This window comes from Aedes albopictus, chromosome 3, assembly GCF_035046485.1.
Source record: "Aedes albopictus strain Foshan chromosome 3, AalbF5, whole genome shotgun sequence".
Lineage (NCBI taxonomy): Eukaryota > Metazoa > Arthropoda > Insecta > Diptera > Culicidae > Aedes > Aedes albopictus.
In genome coordinates, this window is record NC_085138.1 from 215,813,061 (window position 1) to 215,840,362 (window position 27,302).

Here is a 27,302-nt window from a genome sequence, read left to right on the forward strand (position 1 = left end):
ACTTCCCTTTTAGGCAGCATTCGCAGGTGATACGCAAACCACTGTCATTTTTTTATTCTTCAATCACTTAACCTAATTTACAGCTCTTTTGTCCACTAGGGCACTGCGTGAGCGATTCCAATTGGAAGCTGTACTTACAGTTTGTACAGCGCCTAAATGTATTCTATTATAATTCTACTAGATCCAACTGGATTCCGTTGCGCTGCTTTCACTTTCTACCCTATCATGGTAGAATGATGAGCACGGGGATGTTAATGTGTAGCTCTTTTTCCTTTACCAGTCCGATTGGGGGTCCATTATGAGTAGTCGTTAGCCGATATCCAGGTTTCCGGGTCCGTTGGAGCATATGCTCTGAAGAGGGTCAGGTGCCAGCTGCTCTCGGGGGGAAGAGCAACTGACGAAAAATTGCAAGTGCTGGGGCTGGGATCGAACCCATGACCATCCACTTATGAAGTGAACATATAGCCACTACGCTACGGGCCCCGGTAACCACAGTCATATAGATTGAATCCACTTACCAGATCGCTTTTCTCAAGTTGTCGGCTTACCTCTGGATCTCGGTGGCCCATGCGCTGGTGCCACGTATGCTGACACCGCTCGAGATGCGCACAGCTGGCACGCAACGATTGCTCCTGCAACCGCAGTCGATAAAGGCCGCCGATCTTATCGCCAAAAACAACCGTATCACCCACTGGATTCTTGATGTCACATTTAGATGCACCGAACACTGTCGCAAAACCTTTGGCAGCAAGCTGGCTCACGGAGACCAGGCCACCATCCAGCTCCGGCACAAATAGTACATCATTTAACGTGATCTCAACGCGTTTCCCACGTCCATCTTCTCCGAAAAGAACACCTCTGCCAATTCCGCGCACTTTTGTGTTATTCCCGTCCGCCAGGGTCACTTTCGAATCAACACTCGGATTCAGTTCCGCGAAAAATGAGCGGTCGCTTGTCATGTGACGTGTCGCTCCACTATCGATCACCCAACTGTTTGGTAGTTTTTTCCCCGGTAGTTTTGCCTTATGGCTGTCTTCTCTAGGCTTCTTCGGCTTCTTCCCCGGTACCCTTGCATTCTTTCGAGACAACCACTTTTTGCAATGCTTTTTAAAGTGCCCGGCTTGCGGCAGAAAAAACATACCGGCTCTTCACTCTCACTGGCATTCAATTTCATCGCTTTTACGTCCTGGGACAGCGACTCGTCCCACTCGCGGCGCTGATGATATTCATCAAGCAAGCGCGTCTCCACCAACGTAACAGTCCAATCCGCATCCGCTCGGCTCTGGAGGCTCTGCACCAGGCTGCGGTACGAAGCTGGCACGCTTCGGAAAATCATAGCGATTTGCAAGGATTCTTCCAGATTCTGACCCGCGGCACTAAGCTTGTCGAAAAGCTCTTCCATGGTGTACAGATGCACTTCCATGTCGTCACTGTCCTGCATTTGCGCACTACACAGCAGGTTTAGATAATGCACTACTGTTGACATTGAAGCTTTTTCGTGGTGCTCTTTGAGAGCGAGCCACCCAAGTAACCATGCTGTTGAAGCTGTACTTATTGCATATATAAAGCGCATATATTGGCATGTATTGCCCTACATTAACAAATGAAGTTGAATTAAAGTGGCAAGTGGCGCCACTATTGCTGACTTACGATTATACTGGTGCTGCCACTTCCCACTTTAATTTAACTTTAATAGTTTATATAGAGTAATGCATGTCAATTTATGTACATTATATTTGCAATACGTACAGCTCCAACAGCGTGGTTACTTGGGCACATACCCTTATCACTGTCTTTGTTTTTCACAAGCTTGAATTGGCTCTCTTCTAAAAAGAGACCAATATTTGCACGCGCTTTTCGGTCCCGGAGTTTCCACTCTTCCGACACTGGTTCGGGTTTTTCTTCACATATCACTTCCCAGATGTCTTCCTTTTCGAGCAGCCACTCCATGCGCTGCTTCCATGAGGCCCAATTGCTCTGGCCGAGCTTCGGGAACGCAATCTTTGCAGTGTCCGCCATCTTCTCAATCGCACGTGTAAGCCGCCCGGGAATCAACTCGCGCCGGCACGTCGATCAATCCGAAAATTTCCCCGACCTCCGCACTTTTCACTTTTTCCATGCTGGGCCCATAACCTGTGGGCAACGACCGCGCAGGAACCACAACGACGGAAGCGAATAAACCGGAGCGAAAAGGAATCGGATCACGAATAAAAGATACTCGGCGTAACAAAAGTAAACTCGTTGTATTTCGTTAAGAGTACAAAGTTCGAATGAAAAAGGAAATAGCACTAGCTCGACCGCTGCTCGGTTTTGTTTTTGTTCGATGATGTTGGCAGCAGTTCGACCGTTGAGTTCATGGTGTGTTCGTTGCGAGGTAGTCATTTCGACTCCCCACAAATGTAAGTGTCGAATCCAAATAGGTATCATAGGCCTTTTTAGTTGACAGATCCGTGTATGCCACTGTTTACAACTGCCGAACAAAGGCGCAAACGCTAAACTGTCATTTTCATAGGCGAACTGTCAAAGGCCCCCAAAATCAGCTGATTTTAAACGTCTTCTGATTAGGCCTATTAACCGTTGAAAACCCCTCCCAGAGACAATTTCTGGATACACCACTGGGTGGCACTCGTACAATGAGGTACAGATACAGGTGGCGCAGATAAACATTGCGAACCACTACAGTGCGGGAAATAAGTATAAAGACAGGGCCGTTTTCCATACAAAATAATCATGTTTAGGGATCAAAATCTCTTTTTCTAGCGATTCGATTGTTATGGAATTTTGTCTGCCACCTTAAAATAACTAGAATTTTGACAAGAAACATAAATCATCATCCATGAAAACGTTTATATCGACTTTTCAGATTCAATTAAATATAAAGACACTGATTTCCATATAAAAATGTGTCTTTATATTTATTTGAATCTGAAAAGTCGATATAAACGTTTTCATGGATGATGATTTATATTTCTAGCCAAAATTCTAGTAATTTTAAGGTGGCAGACAAAATTCCATAACAATCGAATCGCTAGAAAAAGATATTTTGATCCCTAAACATGATTATTTTGTATGGAAAACGGCTCTGTCTTTATACTTATTTCTCGCACTGTAGTTGTCTCTTTTATTCTACCGCTGATCTTATGCAACTCAATTAGTGACGTCACTAATTGAGTTACATAAGATCATCGGTACAACAAAAGAGACAACTAGTGGTTCACAATGTTTATCTGCGCCACCTGTATATGTACCTCATTGGCATTCGTATCCTACTATCATTGGGTGGATCGGCCACACTCTACGCGGGGCAGAAAGGAAATCTAGAAATAAGCGTTAATCTTGAAGTCAGCAGAGATAGAGTATTTTAGCCAATAATAGACCCTTAACCAATAGTGGAACCCTTAAATTTTTCATTTATTTTCTACTCAAATCTGTTTCTCCCGGTAAACTTCCACCGGAGAAGATGGCTCATGGACCCCGGGGGACCACTGTAGGATAATTTAAGCTAGATTTGAAATGATTATTTTATGACAAATATTGTTGATTTTGCAATATGTTTTTGTACAAAATGTAGGAAAGACGTAAAGCATGCTGCACAATGTTTGATAAAAAGACAATTCAATTAGGATATCATACTGTTTTCGTCATTAAGGCTATTTGCAGCTTCTAAGGGGTTCACTATTAGTTAAAATAACCTGGCAGAATTCAGGGCAATCGCACAGAATAAAAATAATCTTTCCCGTCGGCTTTATGAACTACTACGCTTGACTAAAAGTAAGTATGTAATTTGTAATTGACACATGTGTCAAAATACTGAAAATAGAAATGGCGAAACATTCAAGATTATGGAAACAGTTGCGTCAATTTCAAAACTCAGTAAGTGTAGAATTAGCATAAGTTAAAATACACAGTAATAAAAATTAAAAAAAAATCAAAACTCAATAACGTTTCCAAACATAACATTTTTGAATCAAAACAAAATTTAATTTCAGAACTTCAAATGACTTTAAACCTCCGATACAAATTCCATAGTTTGAGAAATGGTGAAAACTCCAGCAACATTAAAATTTGAATGGAGATTTTAATGCTTGTCAAAGCATCTTCTAGATCAAGATACCGATTCACTATTAATTAATTAATGGATTGCATAAGTGATTTTTTTCTAATTCTTTTGAAAATTTTAGTGGTGCTCGTTTTAACAAGACATTTTTCAATGCTGCCAACGATTTGTTGTCTGAACAAGTTATTTTCTTTTTTTCATGTCACTATTGATGATGATGATGATGCTGCTGATGATTGTTACCCACCATCAGCGCAAGTATTACCTATGGGAGTCATACCGGAACGGAATGATCTACCTGATGGTTTGTTGTAGCAGGGTGAGCTAAATTCACTGGATATTTTCGGAATACAACATGATGGTTGTTATCTCGTGACAAAGTCTGGTCACCGGAATCCCCATGTATATGTCATGTTACACGGAGACAAATTTCGTTCGTTTGAAACAAAAATATTTTTGTTTATTCGGTAAACTGATAAAATATTTAAAACTAAAATATGAATTTTTAAAACAAACTCAATTACATATTGATTTCTACAATACCCATTGAAGAGCCCCCCGTTCCGCCGTCGAGAACATAAACAAAACTCTCAAGTTCCAACTGCATCACCAAACAAGATTTCCTCTTGCAAAAAAGGCAAGTTTCACCAAAAGTTTCCACGAAATCCCATTGATTTCGGAAGCGTATGTTATCTACATGATGTTGGCATTGAAATTGCCACGCGGGAAGTGGATTTTCCTAGAGAAGGAAATAGTTTTGTAAATTTAATTGGAAAACAAATACTTCCGTAGGGCCGACCTGCCACAAAAAAAACGAAAATTTTTACATTTGTTTCTAACATAACCAGTCAGAAGATACATGTTTGTTTCAAAAATGGATTGAATTTGCTTCAAATGTGACGTTCGATTTGCTCCAAACAGTTTTATTTTTGTTGCCAGAACAAATTGGCAATTTATTTGAGTTTACCTGAAATATGTTTGATTTTACCATGCTTTTTTCTGCGTGTATTTTCCGTGCCACCATTGTGCATAAACTGAGAAACATTCTCAGAAGTAATGGAAGTGATGCATCAGCTTCAGTTGAAAAAAGTTCCTAACAGGAAGGATGTAAGTCTTCAATGGCAGCTGAATGTGTATATTTGTTGGGTTTAGCAATAGTTATAAATAATCAACAAAAAAAATAAATTACTTATTTAAATCATCACTAAATTATTCTAAGAAAATTAAGTAAATTTTACCAAACCAGTCCTTCGTTTTGCATAGTCTGAGGCTCAGAGAAATTTCCAGAGGCTGTCATAAATTCTGGGCTGCCCGGTCGGGGATTGCCCATTAGGTTTTCAGGTGCGCTTCCGCCAGTAGTAGCATTTCCAGGTGGACCATTTGGTTGATTAAGAAAGTTCGTCTCTGGTGTTAAACCACTAAACTCGTTCACCATAGGGATCGGTCCGGCGTGGTCCATAGGTCCTCCTGTACAGAAGCAAAAGCTAAGCGTTAATCGTCGATTGTTCAAAATATGCTGTTCTCCAGGTCTATGTGTTCAACTTACCGGGTGCGTTGAAAGGCATTGGTCCCCCAGGGTGACCAGGAAAAAACGGCGCATCATGAGGATGGAACGGAGGGCCACCATAACCAAAATCAAATTTCCCATCTGATGCAAAGTAAGGAAACCCTGGCTCATCTAGCCCACCAGGGGACAAGTTCATTGGAAATCCGCGCATTTTTCGGGCACCTCCGAAAAATGGGCCACGACCCATACTGGTCAGCTGTTTTAATCTGCGCTCCTTCGATCGTTTGTTTTGAAACCACACCTGTAATTGGAGAAAAAACGATAAATTATTAATTATTGTCCTCAATTGATGAATGGAAAACCCCGGTTTTTCTGAGTTATTAAAGTATGGCGATAAAAAAAACCAGTTAGTTCTATCAAGTGATTCAAATTTTGGCCAATATTACGTAATAATACGTAATAAAAAATTTCAAATTGAAATTCAAACGACCAATTAACCGTAATATTAAGGTGTGAGAGACGTAACGTCACTCGCCTCAGAACGCCATGAGAATGAATGTGTTAACTAGTTTTCGTGGAATCGGTGCGAATCAGCATGCAGCTTCGCATGTTATCAGTTATCACAAGTATTGTGCCCATGCCCATGCATTTTAGCCGACACGAATGCCTATACTAGGGTAAAGTGTCGTTAAGGTGTCATGATGCATCACTAAGCATTTAAACATTTAAAATTTGTTTTTCAATGATTGTTTGCCTCGCGTTTTTGAAGTGATAAAAAACTGTAAATTCTGCAGTAACGCAGCAGAAAAAGTATCATCGTATTCACTGCGAGTGAGCATATAGCATATACTTTCTCAGACGAATATTCGCTTTGGTGGCAGAGAATTATCACTTTGAAATTTTGAGCCACATATCCAACATGGCTGCCAATGCGAGGATCGTAGTATGCTGCGCCCGAGTACGGCCGCAAAAATTTTGCCCGCGTGTTTTTCTCGCGTTATCCGTCAATTCCCCGAAGTTCATTAATTGTAAATTTTGTTATCTGGAAGATTTTTATTACGAATATCTGTAAGATTTTTATCGGTATACATATAGCAATTTTGTTTAATGGTGAAAATATTTTTTTTTGCAATTCAGTTCTATAAAATTAATTTTATGCATGCCGTTCCAGTATCACTACGGCCTACTTTTTCGCACCAAACTAAACAATGGACTACCCGCTTGACGCGCAGTCACAGTTGATCAGCAGGAGTAAATCCATTTAATGTTGTATGGCGAAAAGCATCTAAACTTGAATTACTTGAAATAGAAAGCTCTTCTTACAAAAATATTTGGTAGGCTTAATAGTGGTTGCCATTGTGCACAACCACTACCAAATGATGATGATTAACCTGGGCTTGTTAGGGGAATATCTGTAAATAAAAAGAAAATCGCGTTAAGTACTGTTCCTTTGAATTCCACTAAGAATTTGCATCCTTTGACAGATACGTATTTCGACCTCAACTGTAAGGTCGTCTTCAGTGTCGAGTCAAGTACAAGACACTGAAGACGACCTTACAGTTGAGGTCGAAATACGTATCTGTCAAAGGATGCAAATTCTTAGTGGAATTCAAAGGAACAGTACTTAACGCGATTTTCTTTTTATTCACTACCAAATATTTTTCCGAATAATGTTTTCCCCTTCGAGAAATGTGCCTTTAGATGGTATTCGCCATACAATATTTTTGCGATTTACTTTTAGCGGTTTTTCGCGCATAGAAGCTAGCGCCACATTGATCGATGCGGAGAGTAGGAAAACAGCCGATGCAGGTAATTAATTGCATTATGGTTCATAATGCAACTCATTTCGGTTGCATTATGAATCATAATCTAACTGTTTGATTGACAACCTGAGTTTTCACAAAAGAACTGGGAAAACTGTGACGGTTATGGCACAGCTTGCTTGATCTAAAATTCGCGTCCAGCATGATGGAGCACGTATCGTTCCAATGAATTAACTACATTCCTGTTTTCCTACTCTCCGCATTGACTAATGTGGCGCTAGCTTCTATGCGCGAAAAATCGCTAAAAGTAAATCACAAAAATATTGTATGGCGAATTGCATCTAAAGGCAAATTTATCGAAGTGGAATACATTATTCGAAAAAAATATTTGGTAGTGGTTGTGCACAATGGTGACTTCTATTAAGCCTACCAAATATTTTTTTCAATAAAAGCTTTCTATTTCAAGTAACTCAAGTTTAGATGCTTTTCACCATACAAAATAAAATGAATTTATTCCTGCTGATCAACTGTGGGTGTGCGCCAAGCGGGTAGTCCATTTAGTGAAATTTTTATGTCATTTCAAAAAAATGTTGTATGCAACTCTTTGCAAAATTCGATTTTTACAGCACTCGTCGTATTTATCCATCTCGGCAGGCCTCGTTGGATTAATGTACGACTCGTGCTGTAAAAATCATCATTTTGCAACTCGTTGCATAAATAACTATTAAGTGATATTCGGAAGTGTAGATTTCATAGCATAGTATGTGGAAAAATAAGATGAGAAAATAGGTAAAAATCTGTAAAGAAAAGAAAAGCTGCGTGTTTGTGTGGGCAGAGAGCGAAGAAACTGAACCGGGCGATCGAGCTCGAGTTTATTTATTTATTTTATTTATTTATTTATTCATCAACAGGTTAAAATACAAACCCCAATGACATGTACGCTAGACATGTTCACATTTTAGAAAATGTCCTGAATTCCACCGGTCAAGTAAGTATCATAATTCTCATATCAAAATGAACTTCTGGTCAAATTTTCAGCTTGATTGATGAAGAATTCGATGTGCTTCAAGTCGATTTGGTAATTTCAGGCTTTTCTACACTTTAAAAAATCATAACACAACGAAATCAAAGCTTTTCATATTCCACAAAAGTCGTCCATTCATACTTGTACAATTCTTGCAAGTTTTGTCAGTAATAAATTGAGTTTTGTTCTAAGTGGTACCGAAAAATCTGTTATCTTGGAGTCAAAATGGCCTAGGAAGCATGGATTAATGAAATTCTCTGAGATGAAATATTCTGGAGATAATCATGTAATATATCCCACGATGATCCCCGTTCGAGGTTACCCTGAAGTTTTTTGTAATAAATAATTAAAAATGCTGGAAGCCATGTCGCACGCCATCACCCACCGAGAGAGGCTAAAAAGCACCACAAGGAAGCGCCTCACGGTGCTCCATTTACCGTTATTATAAAATAAAATATACCATCAAAACCTGAAACGCCATTCTCTTCATTTATCTATCCTACACCTCTGGGCAAATTTTTAAAATCATCGTTGGGCGAAATTTTGAGTTACGCCCTTTTAAAGGGCCTAACCTCTAAAAAATCGTGTTCTCTATCGAATAACACCAGATTTCATAACATAATCATGAATTTAAGGCATCAATAACAAAAATTATCATGAATAATATTGAAATTTGGTAGTATGCATCCATATAAATATTAATGGAGTGCATTTTCTATCAAAATTGGTCATTACGTCAATATACGGTAGATGTTCTTAGGGCCTATAGAAAACAAACAGTTCATCGGTGTAACAATTCAATTAAAAGTATATTGTTTTTTGATTCCATATGTCTATAGATGTTCATATTGCTCTCAGTCAAGGCGATAGTATTCACATGCATCCAGTACCAACATTTCAAGAGGACGTAACTGATCTTCAACACAATATCTTCTCCCATAGCTGTAGATCGTATCTAATCTTTCCCAGGACACCATCAACCACTATCGGAAAGAATTGCATTTTCCCTGTCCAGTAGTGGTTGTACATTGCGTCGGAGAGATACAGGTTTGGTTTCGGCAACCAGTTTTGCCTTTTCGAAATGTTATCACCGATTGAGTTTATATAAGGGCGAAAGTAACATTATCGATTTCTCTTCATCGACTCTCTCTTCTGCAAATTAAAGTGACAAGATGCAAATTCAATCGATTTTTTTCACACTTAGACGCTAGATTGCATCGCAATCTAGCGATTTATGACCAAAAACTGCAACCATATTTGCATCTTGTCACTTTAATTTGAAGAAGAGAGAGTCGATAAAGAGAAGTCCCTCATGTTACTTTCGCCCTTATTTAACCCGGGAGCGGTCGCGTCGTGTACTGAGTACACTCACCATGAAAAATGCACGCTTGTGATACACAGTGTGAACGTAGTGCCGTTGTAGGTAGCCGAAGACGCGACTGCTCGAGGGTTAAACTCAATCTAGATTATATTAACATTTGAAAAGTGCGTAACAACCATTGCAAATTTTTGCTTCTTCAGGTCCTCCTGAACGTATTTCCCAGATTTCCCATTATTCACGTAAACTCTAACCAGTAACAGGTAGAGAAGTCTCCCCTCTATCTTATAACAGGATACATTTGCATGAATGAATTGAAACACGCCTAGGAAAGACGGAAAAAGTTGAGGCGTTTAACGGTTGTTTCGTCCTTTTCACATGCGTACACTCTCTATACAGCACATCTGCTTTAAAAACAATAGTCAAATATGGGCAACCATAAATTAAACAAAAAGAAATATGTCTGTGTGCCAAAAATCTTAAGTTATAACTTATTAGAATACAACAAGGCTAAAAGACAAAAAGTCGAAACAGGCTTCCAATAATGTTGTTGTTTGTTGTTTGTTAATGTATTTACGACACTTTACACCTGAAGGGTGCATTCGTGTCGGGCTCCAATAATGAAACATAAAATGCTGCATGAAGATTCTCTCTTTTTTTAATATGTAGGTAAGACCTTTTGATCCTACTAATTTTACTTTTATCGACCTATTATATATTGCAAGAAAAATATTGCGCAAAGTTTTGCAAAATTGTAAATAGATATGCGCGGTTGCATTTAACTGTTTCAGTGTCTTCTGCGCGGTCAATCCTTAGCTATTTTCCGCACTTATCGTAGAAGACATGAACCCGATATGATGTACTGGCGACGATCTATTAGCGGTTTTGAACATTTTTGCGCGATAATCTACGGTTAAACGCGCAATATTGTGATTTTTTTCTTCATTTCTACGTTTTGTCATCTCAGCCTCAGCATTTCAAAAGGGCGTATCAAAAAGCAGTTACGCCCTTCTGAAATGCTGAAGCTGATGAAGACAAAACGTACAAATGAGAAAATTGAAAGACAAAAGATCGAATAAAAGTTAAAATAATAGGGACAAAAGGTCTTACCTACATATTATGAAAGAAGAAAAAAAAAATCACCCTGCAAATTATGCTTGATTATTTGTTGCCTGTTCCGACTTTTTGTCTTTTGGCCTTTCCATATTTTGATATTTCCAGAATTTTGGCACACTGACATATTTCTTTTTGTTTAATTTATGGTTGCCCATATTTTTGACTATTGTTTTTAAAGCAGATTTGCTGACAGTGCACTAAGGGCCAGAATCGCAATCTAGCGGAACAAAATTAATTACTCCAAAACGAAGCATTTCCGATACATGGTGTCTTCGACAAAGTTGTTTGACATTAACAAGGGCATCTATTGCTATGAACGTAGTAGTTCGCAACTCGTCCGCATAGGTGGCGCCACCATCTAACTTCTTTGTTTTACGTCCTAGAGATTTGGCGTCTTCGGTAAAGTTGTTTATTTTTGCAAAATAAACAACTCTTTCTCAGACGTCAAAATTCCACAGCCTACTGTTTTCGAGTTATTTAAAAAATAAAAACCAATCAATGAAAAAACAGTTTTTTAAGCTTATTTTGACATTTTTACTAGAAACCATGTGAGTTTTTATTTTTTCCTAATGCATATGTGTCAAACCAAACACAATGTACGGGAAAATGTTGAATATTATCATTAAAAATTAAAAATAAAAATACAAATTCGAAAAAATAGTGTGAATTTCAAGGCCTAATATCTCACAAAGCGCAAAAAATCGCAACTTCAAATTTTCAGCAAATACGGAGCAATACTATGTGAACATACTGCCAAAAATTTGGAGAGGTATTTTTTGGTGTTTTTGAGATAATAGCTTTTTAGTCACAGTATAAATATAAGTATTGCCGGCATGTAACTATTTACTGTTACACATTAGAGAGTTTATGTATTCGAAAAAGTTGTTCATTTTGACTAAATAAACAACTATTTCTTAGACGTCAAAATTCCACGGCCTACTGTTTTCGAGTTATTGCATATAAACTAAATAATATTGATAAAAAATTACAATTAAATACCTTTTGATGCAGTAGTATGAACTATGACTTGCAAAAGATTAAAAGATATCTTGACCCATGCTGACAATAGTAAGCTGATATTTTCATGACTTACTTTGTATCGTAAAAGTAAAAACAATAAAAAATACTTCATACTATTGCATCAAAATGTGTTTTATTGTCATTTTTATCAATATTATCTAGTTTATATGCAATAATCCGAAAACAGTAGGCCGTGGAATTTTGACGTCTAAGAAATAGTTGTTTATTTAGTCAAAATGAACAACTTTTTCGAATACATAAACTCTCTAATATGTAACAGTAAAAAGTTACATGCTGGCACTACTTATATTTATACTGTTATTAAAAAGCTATTATCTCAAAAACACCAAAAAATACCTCTCCAAATTTTTGGCAGTATGTTCACATAGTATTGTTCCGTATTTGCTGAAAATTTGAAGTTGCGATTTTTTGCGCTTTGTGAGATATTAGGCCTTGAAATTCACACTATTTTTTCGAATTTGTATTTTTATTTTTAATTTTTAATGATAATATTCAACATATTCCCGTACATTGTGTTTGGTTTGACACATATGCATTAGGAAAAAATAAAAACTCACATGGTTTCTAGTAAAAATGTCAAAATAAGCTTAAAAAACTGTTTTTTCATTAATTGGTTTTTATTTTTTAAATAACTCGAAAACAGTAGGCTGTGGTATTTTGACGTCCGAGAAAGAGTTGTTTATTTTGCAAAAATAAACAACTTTACCGAAGACGCCAAATCTCTAGGACGTAAAACAAAGAAGTTAGATGGTGGCGCCACCTATGCGGACGAGTTGCGAACTACTACGTTCATAGCAATAGATGCCCCTGCTAATGTCAAACAACTTTGTCGAAGACACCATGTGTCGGAAATGCTTCGTTTTGGAGTAATTAATTTTGTTCCGCTAGATTGCGATTCTGGCCCTTAGTGCAGTGTACGCTCTTAATATATCGGTGCTAACATTTCAAAAATGCGAAACTGCTTGCCGAAGCCAAACCTTTATCTCTCCAACGCAATGTACAACCACTACTGGACGGAGAAAATGCAATTCTTTCCGATAGTGGTTGTTGGTGTCCTGGGAAAGATGAGATACGATCTAAAGCTATGGGAGAAGATATTGTGTTGAAGATCAGTTACGTCCTTTTGAAATGTTGGTGCTGGATGCATGTTAATACTATCACCTTGACTGAGAGTAATATGAACATCTATAGACATATGGAATCACAAAACAATATACTTTTAATTGAATTGTTACACCGATGAACTGTTTGTTTTCTATAGGCCCTAAGAACGTCTACCGTATATTGGCGTAATGACCAATTTTGATAGAAAATGCACTTCACTAATATTTATATGGATGCATACTACCAAATTTCAATATTATTCATGATAATTTTGTCATTGATGCCTTTAATTCATGATTCTGTTATGAAATCTGGTGTTATTCTATAGAAAACACGATTTTTTAGAGGTTAGGCCCTTTGAAAGGGCGTAACTCAAAATTTCGCCCAACGATGATTTTAAAAATTTGCCCAGAGGTGTAGGATAGATAAATAAAGAGAATGGCGTTTCAGGTTTTGATGGTATATTTTATTTTATAATAACGGTAAATGGAGCACCGTGGCCTATCGAATGGAAAAAATGAGCACGTTAGCATTGGTTTATCGTTGCTGATGACGATGACTGTTTTCAAATCGTTCTGATTCATCAATGAAATGTGACCAAAGCAATCATCGTTTGGCAGGAAAAATCAAGGTTAATGTGTTCATTTTTTGTTAATTTGGATGCCACTTGAAGCTTTTCTGTCCCCCACGATGATGATGGTGTGTGGCACGGCTTCCAACATTTTTAATAATTTATTCCAAAAAGCTGCTAAATTATCTCGCTGTCTTGAGAGAAATGACATGACTATCTCCTGGGTATTTCAACCCCTAGAATTTCATCAATTCATGCTTCCTAGGCCATTTTGTCTACAAGTTAACGGATTTTTCGGTACTACTAAGAACAAAACTGAATTTATTATTGACAAAACTTGCAAGAATTGTACAAGTATGGACGACTTTTGTGGAATATGATAAGATTTGATTTCGAGCTATAATCCTTTCTGTATGTCTTTCCGTTCAATAGTTATGATTTTTTAAAGTGTAGAAAAACCTGAAATTACCAAATCGACTTGAAGCACATCGAAATCTTCATCAATCAAGCTGAAAATTTGATCAGAAGTTCATTTTGGCATGAGAATTATGATAGTTACTTGACCAGTGGGATTGGAGACATTTTCTAAAATGTGAACATGTCTAATGTACGCCTATCTTACTCTAACATAATGCATTCTTAAGGCTCAAGCATCCGTCATCATTTTTCGAAAAATAAAAAGCAGTTTTCTCGCTGTAAACCAAAACAAGGGTCATGAAAATATATTCACTGCATTATATTCCTCATGTGGAGTACAGTGAATACATTTTCATAGCAAAAGCTTTTGTTTTGAACGAAAAAACTGCTTTCAAATGTTTGATGATGACGATGATTTCAATGACGAAAAGTTCAACGTTAAATCTATTCTTATTTTCTACACGAGAAACACTAAAGTCGAAAACATCATAACATTGATTAAAAACGCGGCACATACTCTGTAGAGACTCATTTTGTCCATAATTAGTTCTAGTGGGACAAATGTACAGAAAATTGTGAAAACGAAGACTACGACTAGGGACATCCCGGGTAGAAAAACAAACCAAAAACAAAACAATAACAAATTTTATTGTCATAACTTATTTTGTCATTCATGAGTTTTTCATGAAGAGTGTGAAACAACATGTGAATAGCATAATATGAAATCATATCAAAATATGCCATTCGTTTGTCATTTATCAAATTTGAAACAATAACTACTGAATGTCTTATTTTGCTATCATAACAAATTTTGCAATGGACTACCTGCTTTGCGCGCAGCCACAGTTGATCAGCAGGAGTAAATCAATTTAATTTTGTATGGCGAAATGCATCTAAACTTGAATTACTTGAAATACAAAGCTTTTCCCGAAAAAATATTTGGTAGGCTTAATAGTGCTCACCATTGTGCACAACCACAACCAAATATTTTTTCGATTAATGTATTCCCCTTCGAAAAATGTGCCTTTAGATGCTAGCGCCAAATTGGTCGATGCGGAGAGTAGGAAAACAGCCGATGCAGGTAATTAATTGGTGAGATATTGTTGACCTCTTACGAGTTTGATGAACCACCGCAGTTTGGCACTTATCAAGAACAACATAATCACAAAATTTGAATTTTGGTTATTCTAATGGTAACTTTTGATAGTTTTTTTAGTTGACAGGTGAATAACTAATTTTGATATGTTTCTGATTTCAATAATTCAATAATGGTATATTTTACAATTCTCAACCTTAATTTTTTTGTTCTTGGTTTGTCATTGTAATGTCAAAATTTGACATTCTTCAGTTATTTCATGCAACAATGTCAGTTGTTATTTTTGCCCTTTTGTCACTTATTTCTAACAAACCAATGGCAAATTTTACCATTCAGTAATTCTTTTTAAATGGTAAATCTTGCAATGGTTTTGTAATTCTTTTCTGCCCGGGATAAATTCCAATTTGTTCAAAAAGAGAAGCACGACTAACATCACCTTGTAATAGGTCGGCTATGAAGCAAGCTTTCGCAACACTTCTTCTAGATTGAAGTAGCTCAAGACGAATGAACTTACAATGACTTCCGTAGCTAGGGAGATTGTAAGGATACTGCCAACCTAGGTGCCGTAGCGCAAAGCGGATAAATTTGCGCTGAATAGCCTCAATACGCAGAATTTCGTTCTGGTAAAAAGGGGCCCATACAACAGAACAATATTCAAGGATCGGTCGAACCAGTGAACAATAAAGTGACTTCAGACAGTATACATCTTTGAACTTTTTTGCAAACCTAAATACAAAGCCCAACTGTGAGGATGCCTTAGAAACGATATAAGCGACATGATCCTTGAAATCAAGTTTAGCATCCATCATAACACCCAGATCCTTTACAGTAGTTTGCCGCTTTAAATAGGTGTCATTCAGGCAGTAGTCTCTCTCTCTCTTCTTGGCGTAACGTCCTCATTGGGACAAAGCCTGCTTCTCAGCTTAGTGTTCTATGAGCACTTCCACAGTTATTAACTGAGAGCTTCATCTGCCAATGACCATTTTGCATGTGTTTATCGTGTGGCAGGCACGAAGATACTCTATGCCCAAGGAAGTCAAGGAAATTTCCTTTACGAAAAGATCCTGGACCGAACGGGAATCGAACCCGTCACCCTCAGCATGGTCATGCTGAATACCCGTGCGTTTACCGCCTCGGCTATATGGGCCCTACTCAGGCAGTAGTCATGATGTAAAAGTGATCGTTTTCGTCCAAACGAGATGACTGAGCATTTCGATACATTCAACACCATCCGGTTTAGGCAGCACCAGTCAGCGAATGCTTCAAGTTGTTGCTGAAGATAACTGGTTTCCCGAGGTTCATGGATAATGTAGTTAAGCTTCAGGTCATCGGCATATGATAGATTGAAACATTCCAAGATAAAGTTGACGTCGTTCATGTACAGAAGGAACAAGAACGGACCTAGATGGCTGCCCTGAGGAACACCAGAAGTAACGGTAAAGGGAGATGATTCGTGATCACCTATCTTGACGGACATTGTGCGATCAACTAGATACGAACGTAACCAGGCAAGTACATTGTTCTTAATGCCTAGCTTGTCGAACTTGGCAAGAGCGATTTCGTGATTTATTTTATCAAACGCCGCAGAGAGATCTGTATATATCGCATCAACTTGGTGCCTCTTTTCAATTTCTTGTGTGATAAACGAAGTGAATGTTACCAAGTTAGTGCTTATACACCGTTTGGCCATGAATCCGTGTTGATTGGGCGAAATATGCTGGCAGAGGGATTGGGTCAAATGCTCCTGGACAACAATTTCAAATAGCTTGGACGTAGCACTCAAAGCAGCGATTCCCATATAGTTAGATACTGTTTGTTTGCAACCTTTTTTTATGCATGGGGAATACAAAAGAGTCCTTCCAGCAGTCAGAAAACACGCCAGTTGATAGTGAGCGATCGAAAACCGTAGCTAGTGGTGCTGCGAGCGTGCTCGCACAACGTTTCAATGCTACGGATGGAATATTCTCCGGACCACATCCCGTCGAAGATTTCAAACTCAACAACGCTGAAAGCACTGTGTCAGGAGTAACGGTAAGTTGTGAAGCAGTAGAGAAGATATGTGGAACATTTTGAACAGCCACGGCAATGTCGGAATTATCAACTACCTCGTTGGAGAAAACGCTACTAAACTGAGACCGAAACAACTCAGCAATTTCTGGTGTTGAATTGACCTCCAATACGCCGTTGGTCATGGTGGTGGGTAGTCCTGATTGTTTTCGTTGGTCATTCACGTAGCGCCAGAAGCTTCTAGGGTCGGATCGAAGGTTCGACAAAACGTGGCCGAGGTCCGTTGTTTAATGCAACAAGCAAAGGTGGATGATGTTGTATGTCCTTCACTAATGGCGATGGTGCACGAGTTGCAAAACAATCTGTACGCAAATCTTCACCTATAAAGCACAGATCGAGTATTCTGTTGTTATCATTATGAACCGAATTTATCTGCATGAGACCGGCAGTGCTGTATGCGTCCAACAAAGTAGGCGATGCTGATGAGCGAGCTTCATCCGGGAAATACGTCCCACTGGAGTCTCTTAGCCATGTAACAGCACGAAGATTGAAATCGCCAAGTATGATGATGTTGTCATTCGCATTCATTTGAGCAACTATCCAATCAAGTGAGAGGAGATGTTTGTCAATGAATTACCTACATCGGCTGTTTTCCTACTCTCCGCATCTACCAATGTGGCGCTAGCTTCTATGCGCGAAAAATCGCTAAAAGTAAATCGCAAAAAAATTGCGAATAGCATCTAAAAGTAAATTTATCGAAGTGGAATACATTATTCGAAAAAATATTTGGTAGTGGTTGTGCACAATGGTGACCACTATTAAGCCTACCAATTATTTTTTTCAGGAAAAGCATTCTATTTCAAGTAATTCAAGTTTAAATGCTTTTCACCATACAAAATTAAATGGATTTACTCTTGCTGATCAACTGTGGGCGTGCGCCAAGCGGGAAGTCCAAGGATCTACCATTCACCAGGTCAGGTGGAAAGTAAGTAACACAGAAAAAGGTCGTTTTGTCACTTCCACTTACAGCTACCCATAATGGACTACCCGCTTTGCGCGCAGCCACAGTTGATCAGCAGGAGTAAATCAATTTAATTTTGTATGGCGAAATGCATCTAAACTTGAATTACTTGAAATACAAAGCTTTTCCCGAAAAAATATTTGGTAGGCTTAACAGTGGTCACCATTGTGCACAACCACTACCAAGTATTTTTTCGAATAATGTGTTCCACTTTGAAGAATTTGCCTTTAGATGGTATTCGCCATACAATATTTTTGCGATTTACTTTTAGCGATTTTTCGTGCATAGAAGCTAGCGCCACATTGGTCGATGCGGAGAGTAGGAAAACAGCCGATGCAGGTAATTAATTGTTCAACGGACGAGTGTTCTGGACACAGCATACGAGATTTCTGAGAGGAAAGAACTGCTAGAAGAACGCTACCGCCACAGCTTTTGCTGCTGTTAGAGGTTGAACGGTCATGACGATGTGTTATATTATGTAATTATTGATCGCTCCCTCAGAGCGCAGTGTTTGAATGGCCCCGACATGTAGTTCAGTTGATACCATGTATACGTAAGGTTCGGATGTGAAATAAAGTTATCATGAAACGAGCGTACAGTTTTCATTAGCGAAATATAACATGGTGCCAAAAGCCATCGTGCTTTTCTGAAAAAGGCGTCATAAATATCGCGGAATGGACTACCCGCTTGGCGCACACCCACAGTTGATCAGCAGGAGTAAATCCATTTTATTGTGTATGGTGAAAAGCATCTAAACTTGAATTACTTGAAATAGAAAGCTTTTACTGAAAAAATATTTGGTAGGCTTAATAGTAGTCACCATTGTGCACAACCACTACCAATCATTTTTTCGAATAATGTATTCCCCTTCGAGAAATGTGCCTTTAGATGCTATTCGCCATACAATATTTTTGCGATTTACTTTTAGCGGTTTTTCGCGCATAGAAGCTAGCGCCACATTGGTCGATGCGGAGAGTATGAAAACAGCCGATGTAGCCGACCGTAGGTACACGCTGGCGTTACAAGTCGTTAATGTTAATCATATGCCTCTCCTATCAGCAAAGGTATGTAAAAAAACTTGGATTTGTTAAGTTTTGCCACTCGGTGGTGCTTCAGCCCCCAAGATCAGACCAAGATCTTCTCAACATTTACCGAATCAAGGCTGAACAGATAATGCAGGAGCATAAGAAACTTTTTGAGGGATATGGAAAGTTCTCGGGAGTTGTGTCTTTGGAAGTTGATCCCGATGTTATCCCCTCTGCCCAGCAACCTCGGTGAGTTGCTATTGCTATGCATGAACTCCTGAAAGATGAATTGCAAAAGTTAGAACGAGACGGCATTATCGTTAAGGAAAACCAGCACACTGAGTGGGTTAGCAACATTGTTTTGGTTGGAGTGGCCAAACGGGGTCAGTTCGTATATGCTTGGACCCAATTCCGCTCAAAAAAGCATTGAAGCGTCCCCGTCTCCAATTTACGACAATCGATGAAATTCTGCCAGAACTAGGCCGAGCGAAGGTGTTCTCTACAGTCGATCTGAAGAAGGGGTTCTGGCATGTACTCTTGGATGAGAAAGCAGCAGGATGACGACCTTTTGGAAAGTCGTCCATCGAGAGAGTCACCCTGCCACGCGCAGTAGGAGGAAGAAGCGTCACCAATATCCAGACACTATGTGTCTCCCAGATCCAGAAGTTGCGGGCATATTTCATAGAAAGCCAGAACCGTCATGAAATGTATCGCACTGTATGTGAAGCTGACCACGGTTACAGCGCCCTGCATCTGGCGCAGGAGGATTACCAGCTGAACTGCGACATCAAGACCGTTGGCGAGATGATCGTAGCGTGGAAGCAGAAGGAGTTGCATAGGACGCACCCCCATCAACTGGAGCTCGAGCACATCGATAAGGCGGCGTCGAACGCGTGGCTGGTGCGGGGTGACCTCTTCTCGGAAACAGAAGGTTTCATGGTAGCCATCCAGGACCGGGTAATTGCGACGAAGAACTATCGGCGGTACATATTGCGTACCGGGATACTTTTTCGGCTTTCAGTCTTTAGAACGGTCAGAACTAAAGCATGTTTTCTACGCCCGACGTTTCGATTGTATATTCAATCTTCTTCAAGGGTTCTACAATAGAATTGGACTGAGTTACACTAACAAAGATACACATAATCACATTTGCTTACAGAAAAGTTTAGTTCTTTGTCTGGTGGATTGTTTTTGGTCATTCTCGTCCAGCTTTTGGTGTTCATAAATTTCCTAAAATTTATTTTCAAAACGAACACATTAGACATCTCACAATATTCAAAATAAAACATTCACTAACTATTTTACTGGACAAAACGAAAAAAAAAACTTGGCAACGGTTCACTACTTTGTCTTGTTTCTAACTATTCTAACTATTTTACTATTTCAACCGTCATTTTGTAAAACTATTCTATAGAAGTAGGTCAAATATTGAATGCAAGTTTAGTGGGTAAAATGTCTATTGGGTGTCATTGTCATTGTCAGTAGTGTTCGTCAGATTATTACTTGTCTGTCTATCTACATGATTTGTTTTGATTTTTGTCCTTAGTGTATGTAAAATTCCTGCATATGTTGTACTTAAACTATCACAGTCGCTTCGTTTGTTTACTGTTTTTTTGGTGTTGATTATATGGCACACTTCTAAAACAGGGAGAGCGGAGCACCGTCGGTGTGAATCTAGTATCTCCGTATGGTCCAAAGCGAAGCGATGGTTGTTGTCAGCCGAATGCAGTAGGAGTTAGGAAGCTAAGTACGAATCTCCCTCAGACAGCCATAAACAACATCATCGACCAACATCTTCAAACAAACCACTATCCGAGATCCCTTCGACCGACACTACCTCATCAATCAACACTCTACAACAGCGAGAAGAGACAACACTACCAACAATGATGATGTGATCTACAAACCCATGGTACACGTTAACATGTTCAGTGGTCGATTAGCTAAAGTTTTCAAAGCTGACTATCCGAACACTAAACTAGCAACAAGGAATGAATTTACCATTAAGAGCCTGTTTACGCAGACCAAGGATTGCATCCCACCGGAGCTTCGCAATAATGTGATATACAGGATCCCCTGTGAAAACTGTGATGCCAGCTACGTTGGCCTCACAACAACTAGTTTAAAGAAGAGACTGGGACATCATAAGAGCGACATAAACAAACTAGACAAACTTATGAATGACATCAACGAAAACAACAACGACTCGAACTACAATAGCTATGAATTCGGCCGCCTTAAGGAGAGAACCGCTCTCCTACTGCATTCGGCTGACAACAACCATCGCTTCGCTTTGGACCATAGTATCTGATTCACACCGACGGTGCTCCGCTCTCCCTGTTTTAGAAGTGTGCCACAATGAGAGTATATTACAGGTGGGGAAGAAGAAGAGATGACTGTGTATTGGTAAGGAAAGAAAAATGTAAACACAAATAGTGACGTCACTATTTGCCACGCGTTCTTATGGGAGCTCGCTTTGCTTGTAGTAGTGATATGTTTTGCACTAGACACGGATCTCACACACACGAAGTATCTTCTTCCTCACCTCTATTAGACTCTCATTGAGTGTGCCATATAATCAACACCAAAAAAACAGTAAACAAACGAAGCGACTGTGATAGTTTAAGTACAACATATGCAGGAATTTTACATACACTAAGGACAAAAATCAAAACAAATCATGTAGATAGACAGACAAGTAATAACCTGACGAACACAACTGACAATGACAATGACACCCAATAGACATTTTACCCACTAAACTTGCATTCGATATTTGACCCACTTCTATAGAATAGTTTTACAAAATGACGGTTGAAATAGTAAAATAGTTAGAATAGTTAGAAACAAGACAAAGTACACGCAGAAAAATGGCGCATGTTTAAAACAATAAAACGCATGGTTGATTTTCAAACTGAGGAATTACTTATTCCAAAGTTATATTTAATTGTTTTCATTTAGAGTTTATCGATAAAAACAACCGATTACCATCATTTCAAATAATGTCAAAAATTTCATTTGTTTCAACAAAATAAAAACCATAAACATGGTCCGAAAGCACTCACACATCTATAAAATGCTTACCCCAACATCGCCACAACGAAGAAGGTGTAGCAAATCCATCACGCCAACTTCCAAGTGCAGCTTTGGCCGTGATAGATAACGCGCAGGTACTCACGACAGCATCCACAAAAAGTTGACCGGTTTCACCTTTTTTGTCTTTTTTTAGTCGTTCTCCTCCCCATTCGCTTACCGACGCTCTAAAAATAGATTTCCGAACTGCCGCAGCTGCTGCCGTCACCAACACAATCACATTCCGGGTTTGTTTGTGGCAAAAGTGCAGTCGTTTGAATCAATCCATTATTTCATGTTGAAAATACCATATCTCTGTTTGTTTTAACAAACTGTCAACAATTTCGACAAATGAAAATATTTGTATTATCCAACAATAGAAACGTTCAGTTTAAACTAGAAATCAGTTTGTCGCTATAGCAAACTGAAAATTCGGTTGATTTGAACTAGAATTTAATTGTGTTTACAATTTATTTTTCTGCGTGTAGTGAACCGTTGCCAAGTTTTTTTTTCCGTTTTGTCCAGTAAAATAGTTGGTGAATGTTAGGGTCTGGGACCATTTGGGCAGGAACACCTATTTTGGGCACTTGCTGCTATAACTCATATAGCTATAAGCCCATATAGCCGAGGCGGTAAACGCACGGGTATTCAGCATGGCCATGCTGAGGGTGACGGGTTCGATTCCCGGTCGGTCCAGGATCTTTTCGTAAAGGAAATTTCCTTGACTTCCTTGGGCATAGAGTATCTTCGTGCCTGCCACACGATATACACATGCAAAATGGTCATTGGCAGAGGAAGCTCTCAGTTAAAAACTGTGGAAGTGCTCATAGAACACTAAGCTGAGAAGCAGGCTTTGTCCCAGTGAGGACGTTACGCCAAGAAGAGAGAGGGGATGCTATGACTCAATAAGTCAATTTTGAACCGATTTATTATTATTATTTATATTTATATTATTTATTATTATTTATTATTTTTGAGACACGATCAGATAGGCACAGTATCTAGCCATGTTCAAAAATTCAACTCAGTCGATTTGAAATTGACTGAGTTATAGCGGCAAGTGCCCAAAATAGGTGCTCCTACCCAAATGGTCCCAGACCCTATATTTTGAATATTGTGAGATGTCTAATGTGTTCGCTTTGAAAATTAATTTTAGGAAATTGATGAACACCAAAAGCTTGACGAGAATGACCAAAAACAATCCACCAGACAAAGAACTAAACTTTTCTGTAAGCAAATGTGATTATGTGTATCTTTGTTAGTGTAACTCAGTCCAATTCTATTGTAGAATCCTTGAAGAAGATTGAATATACAATCGAAACGTCGGACGCAGAAAACATGCTTTAGTTCTGACCGCCCCAAAGACTGAAAGCCGGAAAAGTCTCCCGGTACGAACTCCCAGCAGTCGAAAGCATCCAAGGTACATATTGCACGAAGACGTGGAGGACCGCTGCAGGAAGTGCAATTCAGTAGGAGAAACGATCGAGCATGTCGTTGCAGGCTGTTCAGTGTTAGCTGGATCTGCCTACCTCGATCGGCAACCGGAGTTGTCCCTAAATCTCTCCTGAGGTCCCTAGACGAGCTGGAATTGAAGAAGGACCTGAACAGCATCCTGAAAGCGGTGATTCTTGGAACCTGTAGTATAGTTAGGCGGTTCCTGAATCATCACAACTGAAAGTACATCCAAAAGCAGACTCATTAGGATAAGTTAAAAAAACCGGCTAATGAGATTCACAGAGCCTAATCCCCTTTGGCATTCCGATTGCCCGGGGTTGGTGAAAGTTTCCAGCAATTTTTGCAGAGAAGTGCCAAAACTCTATAATAATAATAATAAATGCATTTTATTACCTTTATCACCCTTCAGATGTCGTTAGGACATGGCTAAGACAACTCTTAGCCATTGCAAGATTGCGTCAATCTTGTCTAAGAATTAAGTTGTTAATACACCAGGGTCAAATATTTGTCCAAAAAAAAAAACAATGCTTAAACATCTTGTTTGACTCGATTGAATTTTCATTAGTGTCAAACTGCTGTTGTTTCTTGAGTTCTTCCCTTGTCAAATATTTGACCCTGTGTACTTCAGGCCTTAGAGATTATTCCCAAATGTGTGTGCTCTAGTAACGGATGGCAAGGAGACAACCACCAAACAGCGCACTGCTAATGATGCAGAGAGCATGACGCCGTTGTTAGTACTGTTGTCAGAATGACCAGAATCGAAACCAACCAAAAGACTGCAGCAGTACAATAGGGTAGGGGTATTAGGAGCATAATGGACACCCCAAGCAAATGAGTACGTTAGACCTGTATAACAGAGAAAAACTTAACATATTATCAGTTGGCTTACAACTTTTACTTGTTTCCTATGTTTTTCAATCATTTATAGGTTGTAAAATGTCTTTATTGTGAAGATAATGAATTGTAAACCGTGTGCTTTTAAGGGCTGGCAAGAAAGGTACGGGGCGAAATGGACACTTATCGGGGAATAATGGACACCCCTGCATATTTTATAATTAGGCTCATTTTCAGCGTAGGTTCATTATAAATGTTTGTTTACAATGCAAAACTATCACCAAATGTGTACGTAAAAGCAGAGCGTAAAATATTCACCAGGACGCGGTCTGTTTTTATATATGTGAGCCCACGTAAGAAAAATCCACGCTACTAATTTTCGGCAGGAGTCTAAACAGGTGGAAACTCCGCAATAATACGCTTATAATAATATGATTTGACTTTGCGTTCCTGGTGACAAAAACCTCAACGAAGGTGAGAAAAACACAATTTCAAATTGCATGTTAGAATTGCATTTTGGACACCGAATATATGTTTTGGACACCCTCAGGTATATACATAATTTGGACAGGGGAATTATCTCAATGTTTAGCCATGAATACTACTAAATCATGGAAGTAGTATAAATTAACAAATATTTTCTTGAAAATAATCAAATTTCTTCGCTTAAAAGGCATCTATTTTGATAACTACAGGGTGCGGCAGGAAAAAAATGCGAAAAGTTCAAGGCACTATTACACGCTATGTATTATGGATATGTATTACTATTTTTTCATGACAGTGTATCAGTCAATGTCTATATTCTAGCACTGAAAAATAAAATTGAACATATTTGATGTTTAACATGTGATAATGTAGGCCTAATAAGCGGATATCAATAAACTGCGCGCCCAATGGTCATTAAACAAAATGACTATAACAGTAACAAAATTAGCTCAAATTCGATGTACAACCAGACCACACTGATCCAGAGCCTTGTAGTTTCACATACCAGATGAAATAAGTACATATATTTGATGATATTGTAGAGAAAATCAAAAATTTTGTTTTATCAGATGCGAAATTTAGCGACCTGTGCGATTTTCTGCGGTTTGAAAATTCTGGTTGTCTTCATCTTCAGGCGCCGCCCTGTAAAGGTTAGTGACCAAAATGGGAAATTTTTTAATTAACTTTTCAGAAAACTAGCCTATTATAGATCATGGAACGTTGAAACATAGATTGGTTAATGTCAAATGGACGAAAATGAGGTTTGAAGTTGAAAAACACTTTCGCATTTTTTCCTGCCGCATACTGTATTACAGTTTCTGTTAAAAGCGAGGAAATAACGCCATAGGCAGCATCCATTTATTACGTAACGCTAAAATCGACATTTTTTGACCCCCCCCTCCCCCCTCCGTAACGCTTTTTTGTATGAAAATCCTAAAAATTGTGTATGGACCGTAACGCTTGGCCATACTCCCCCCTCCCCCTAGACCGTTACGTAATTTGTGGACGGCGCCATATCGACAGAATACGCCTCCAAGTATGCAATCGCATAGCATCCCCATGTGGTTCGTCAGATGACCAAAATATATTTCCAGTAGGAAACTTATAATGCATTTTGGACTCCACCTATTTTAATGGGTCTAGATGAATGTTAAGAGATTGGCTGCTTAATGCTTCTTTATTAAACATTTTTCATTGCACTAAGGCTTTTCAACTTCTTACAATAATCCAACGATTTTGGGGTGAATATTGTATGCAGGGCGCAAAATTTTCGAGCAGACGAGTTGAAGTTCACCGTGCGGCAATTTTTATTCACTTGCCTGCATATTCATATTCAGCTGCTCGATACTCATTTGTCATCTGAATGAAAGTCAATGAATATTTGTAAACATCTTACAAAGTGCTAAATTACTGATAAAATATTAACGTTTCGATTACATTTAACGGTGCTTTACACAGATCTTTTCCCATTTGATTGTAGTGGAGTGTTTTTGGAAGGAATCGTAGCCATAAACGTAGGTAATTATGAAGATGTTTCTCGATCGGCTTCATATTCAATGACTACGAATTGACTGACTGTGTGAAGAGGGAGAGCGAAAATGAATTTGTTTGTTTTGAATGTTCAGTGCAGAATCATTCAAATTCGTGCTGTTTTCAGTCAATGACTATGAACATTTTGCACCCTGATTGTATGTGACTGTGAAGTGTATGTCGTCTTGCAAACCTGTGCATTTGAAGGGTTTTAGTGAATCAGTTTATATTTTCGAAAATTTTGAAGTAAATTCTTAATTGTTAAGCGTATTTTCAATGTAAGTCATCAGAATAGGGTCTGTTTGATTCAACAGTCGATATTGAGAAATAGCTACTTTTATTAGCTCTCCGGAACAGGACATACATCGCCGTGCATGTCCAAATTATATTGTCGTCGCGGTTGAAACCCGAAGTTTCCCCACACCCGACAATCGAATTTTCTCAAAATCCGTTCGTGAAAGCTAACGTCGGACGTAGTGCGCTGGACAGCGGACCTGGCCCTGTATCCAGCGCACTGTGCCCGACGTACGTCCGACACACGGTTTAGAAGAAACATCGATTTTCGCGTGTCAAAAATTCCGATTTTCAACTGCACGAACAATATTTAACAGTGTTGATATTGATATTTAACAGTGTTGATATTGATATTCACACTCACGGGCTTAGACACGACCTCCTGCCAAATGTTCATTCATGAAATGAGTGATCAGCTGATCCGAAACGTCTCGTAAAATCAGAGCTGCCACATTATCTGTATTCCGTACACGAAAAAAGTTGGCAACCCCTCGTTTATTTTACTATCCCAAAGTATTTCACTAGGGCTATAAGCTTATAAAATAGTTTAAAAAATATACTATT

General features: G+C 38.7%; 1 protein-coding gene across 3 annotated transcripts in view; it reads right to left on the minus strand.

Moving 5' to 3' along the window:
* Positions 1–27,302, minus strand: part of LOC109419429 (LIM/homeobox protein Lhx5) — a 314,686-nt gene that overhangs the window by 13,447 nt on the left and 273,937 nt on the right. The window contains exons 5-6 of one of the 3 annotated variants that reach the window (XM_029877137.2): positions 5,604–5,865; positions 5,296–5,524 (exon numbers count right to left, since the gene is read on the minus strand). In XM_029877137.2, the coding sequence (XP_029732997.1) occupies positions 5,296–5,524; positions 5,604–5,865 (491 nt within the window). Of the gene's footprint in view, positions 1–1,814; positions 5,542–5,603; positions 5,866–27,302 lie in introns of those variants that run through there. The other 2 variants (XM_029877136.2, XM_029877138.2) reach the window with 2 other exon arrangements.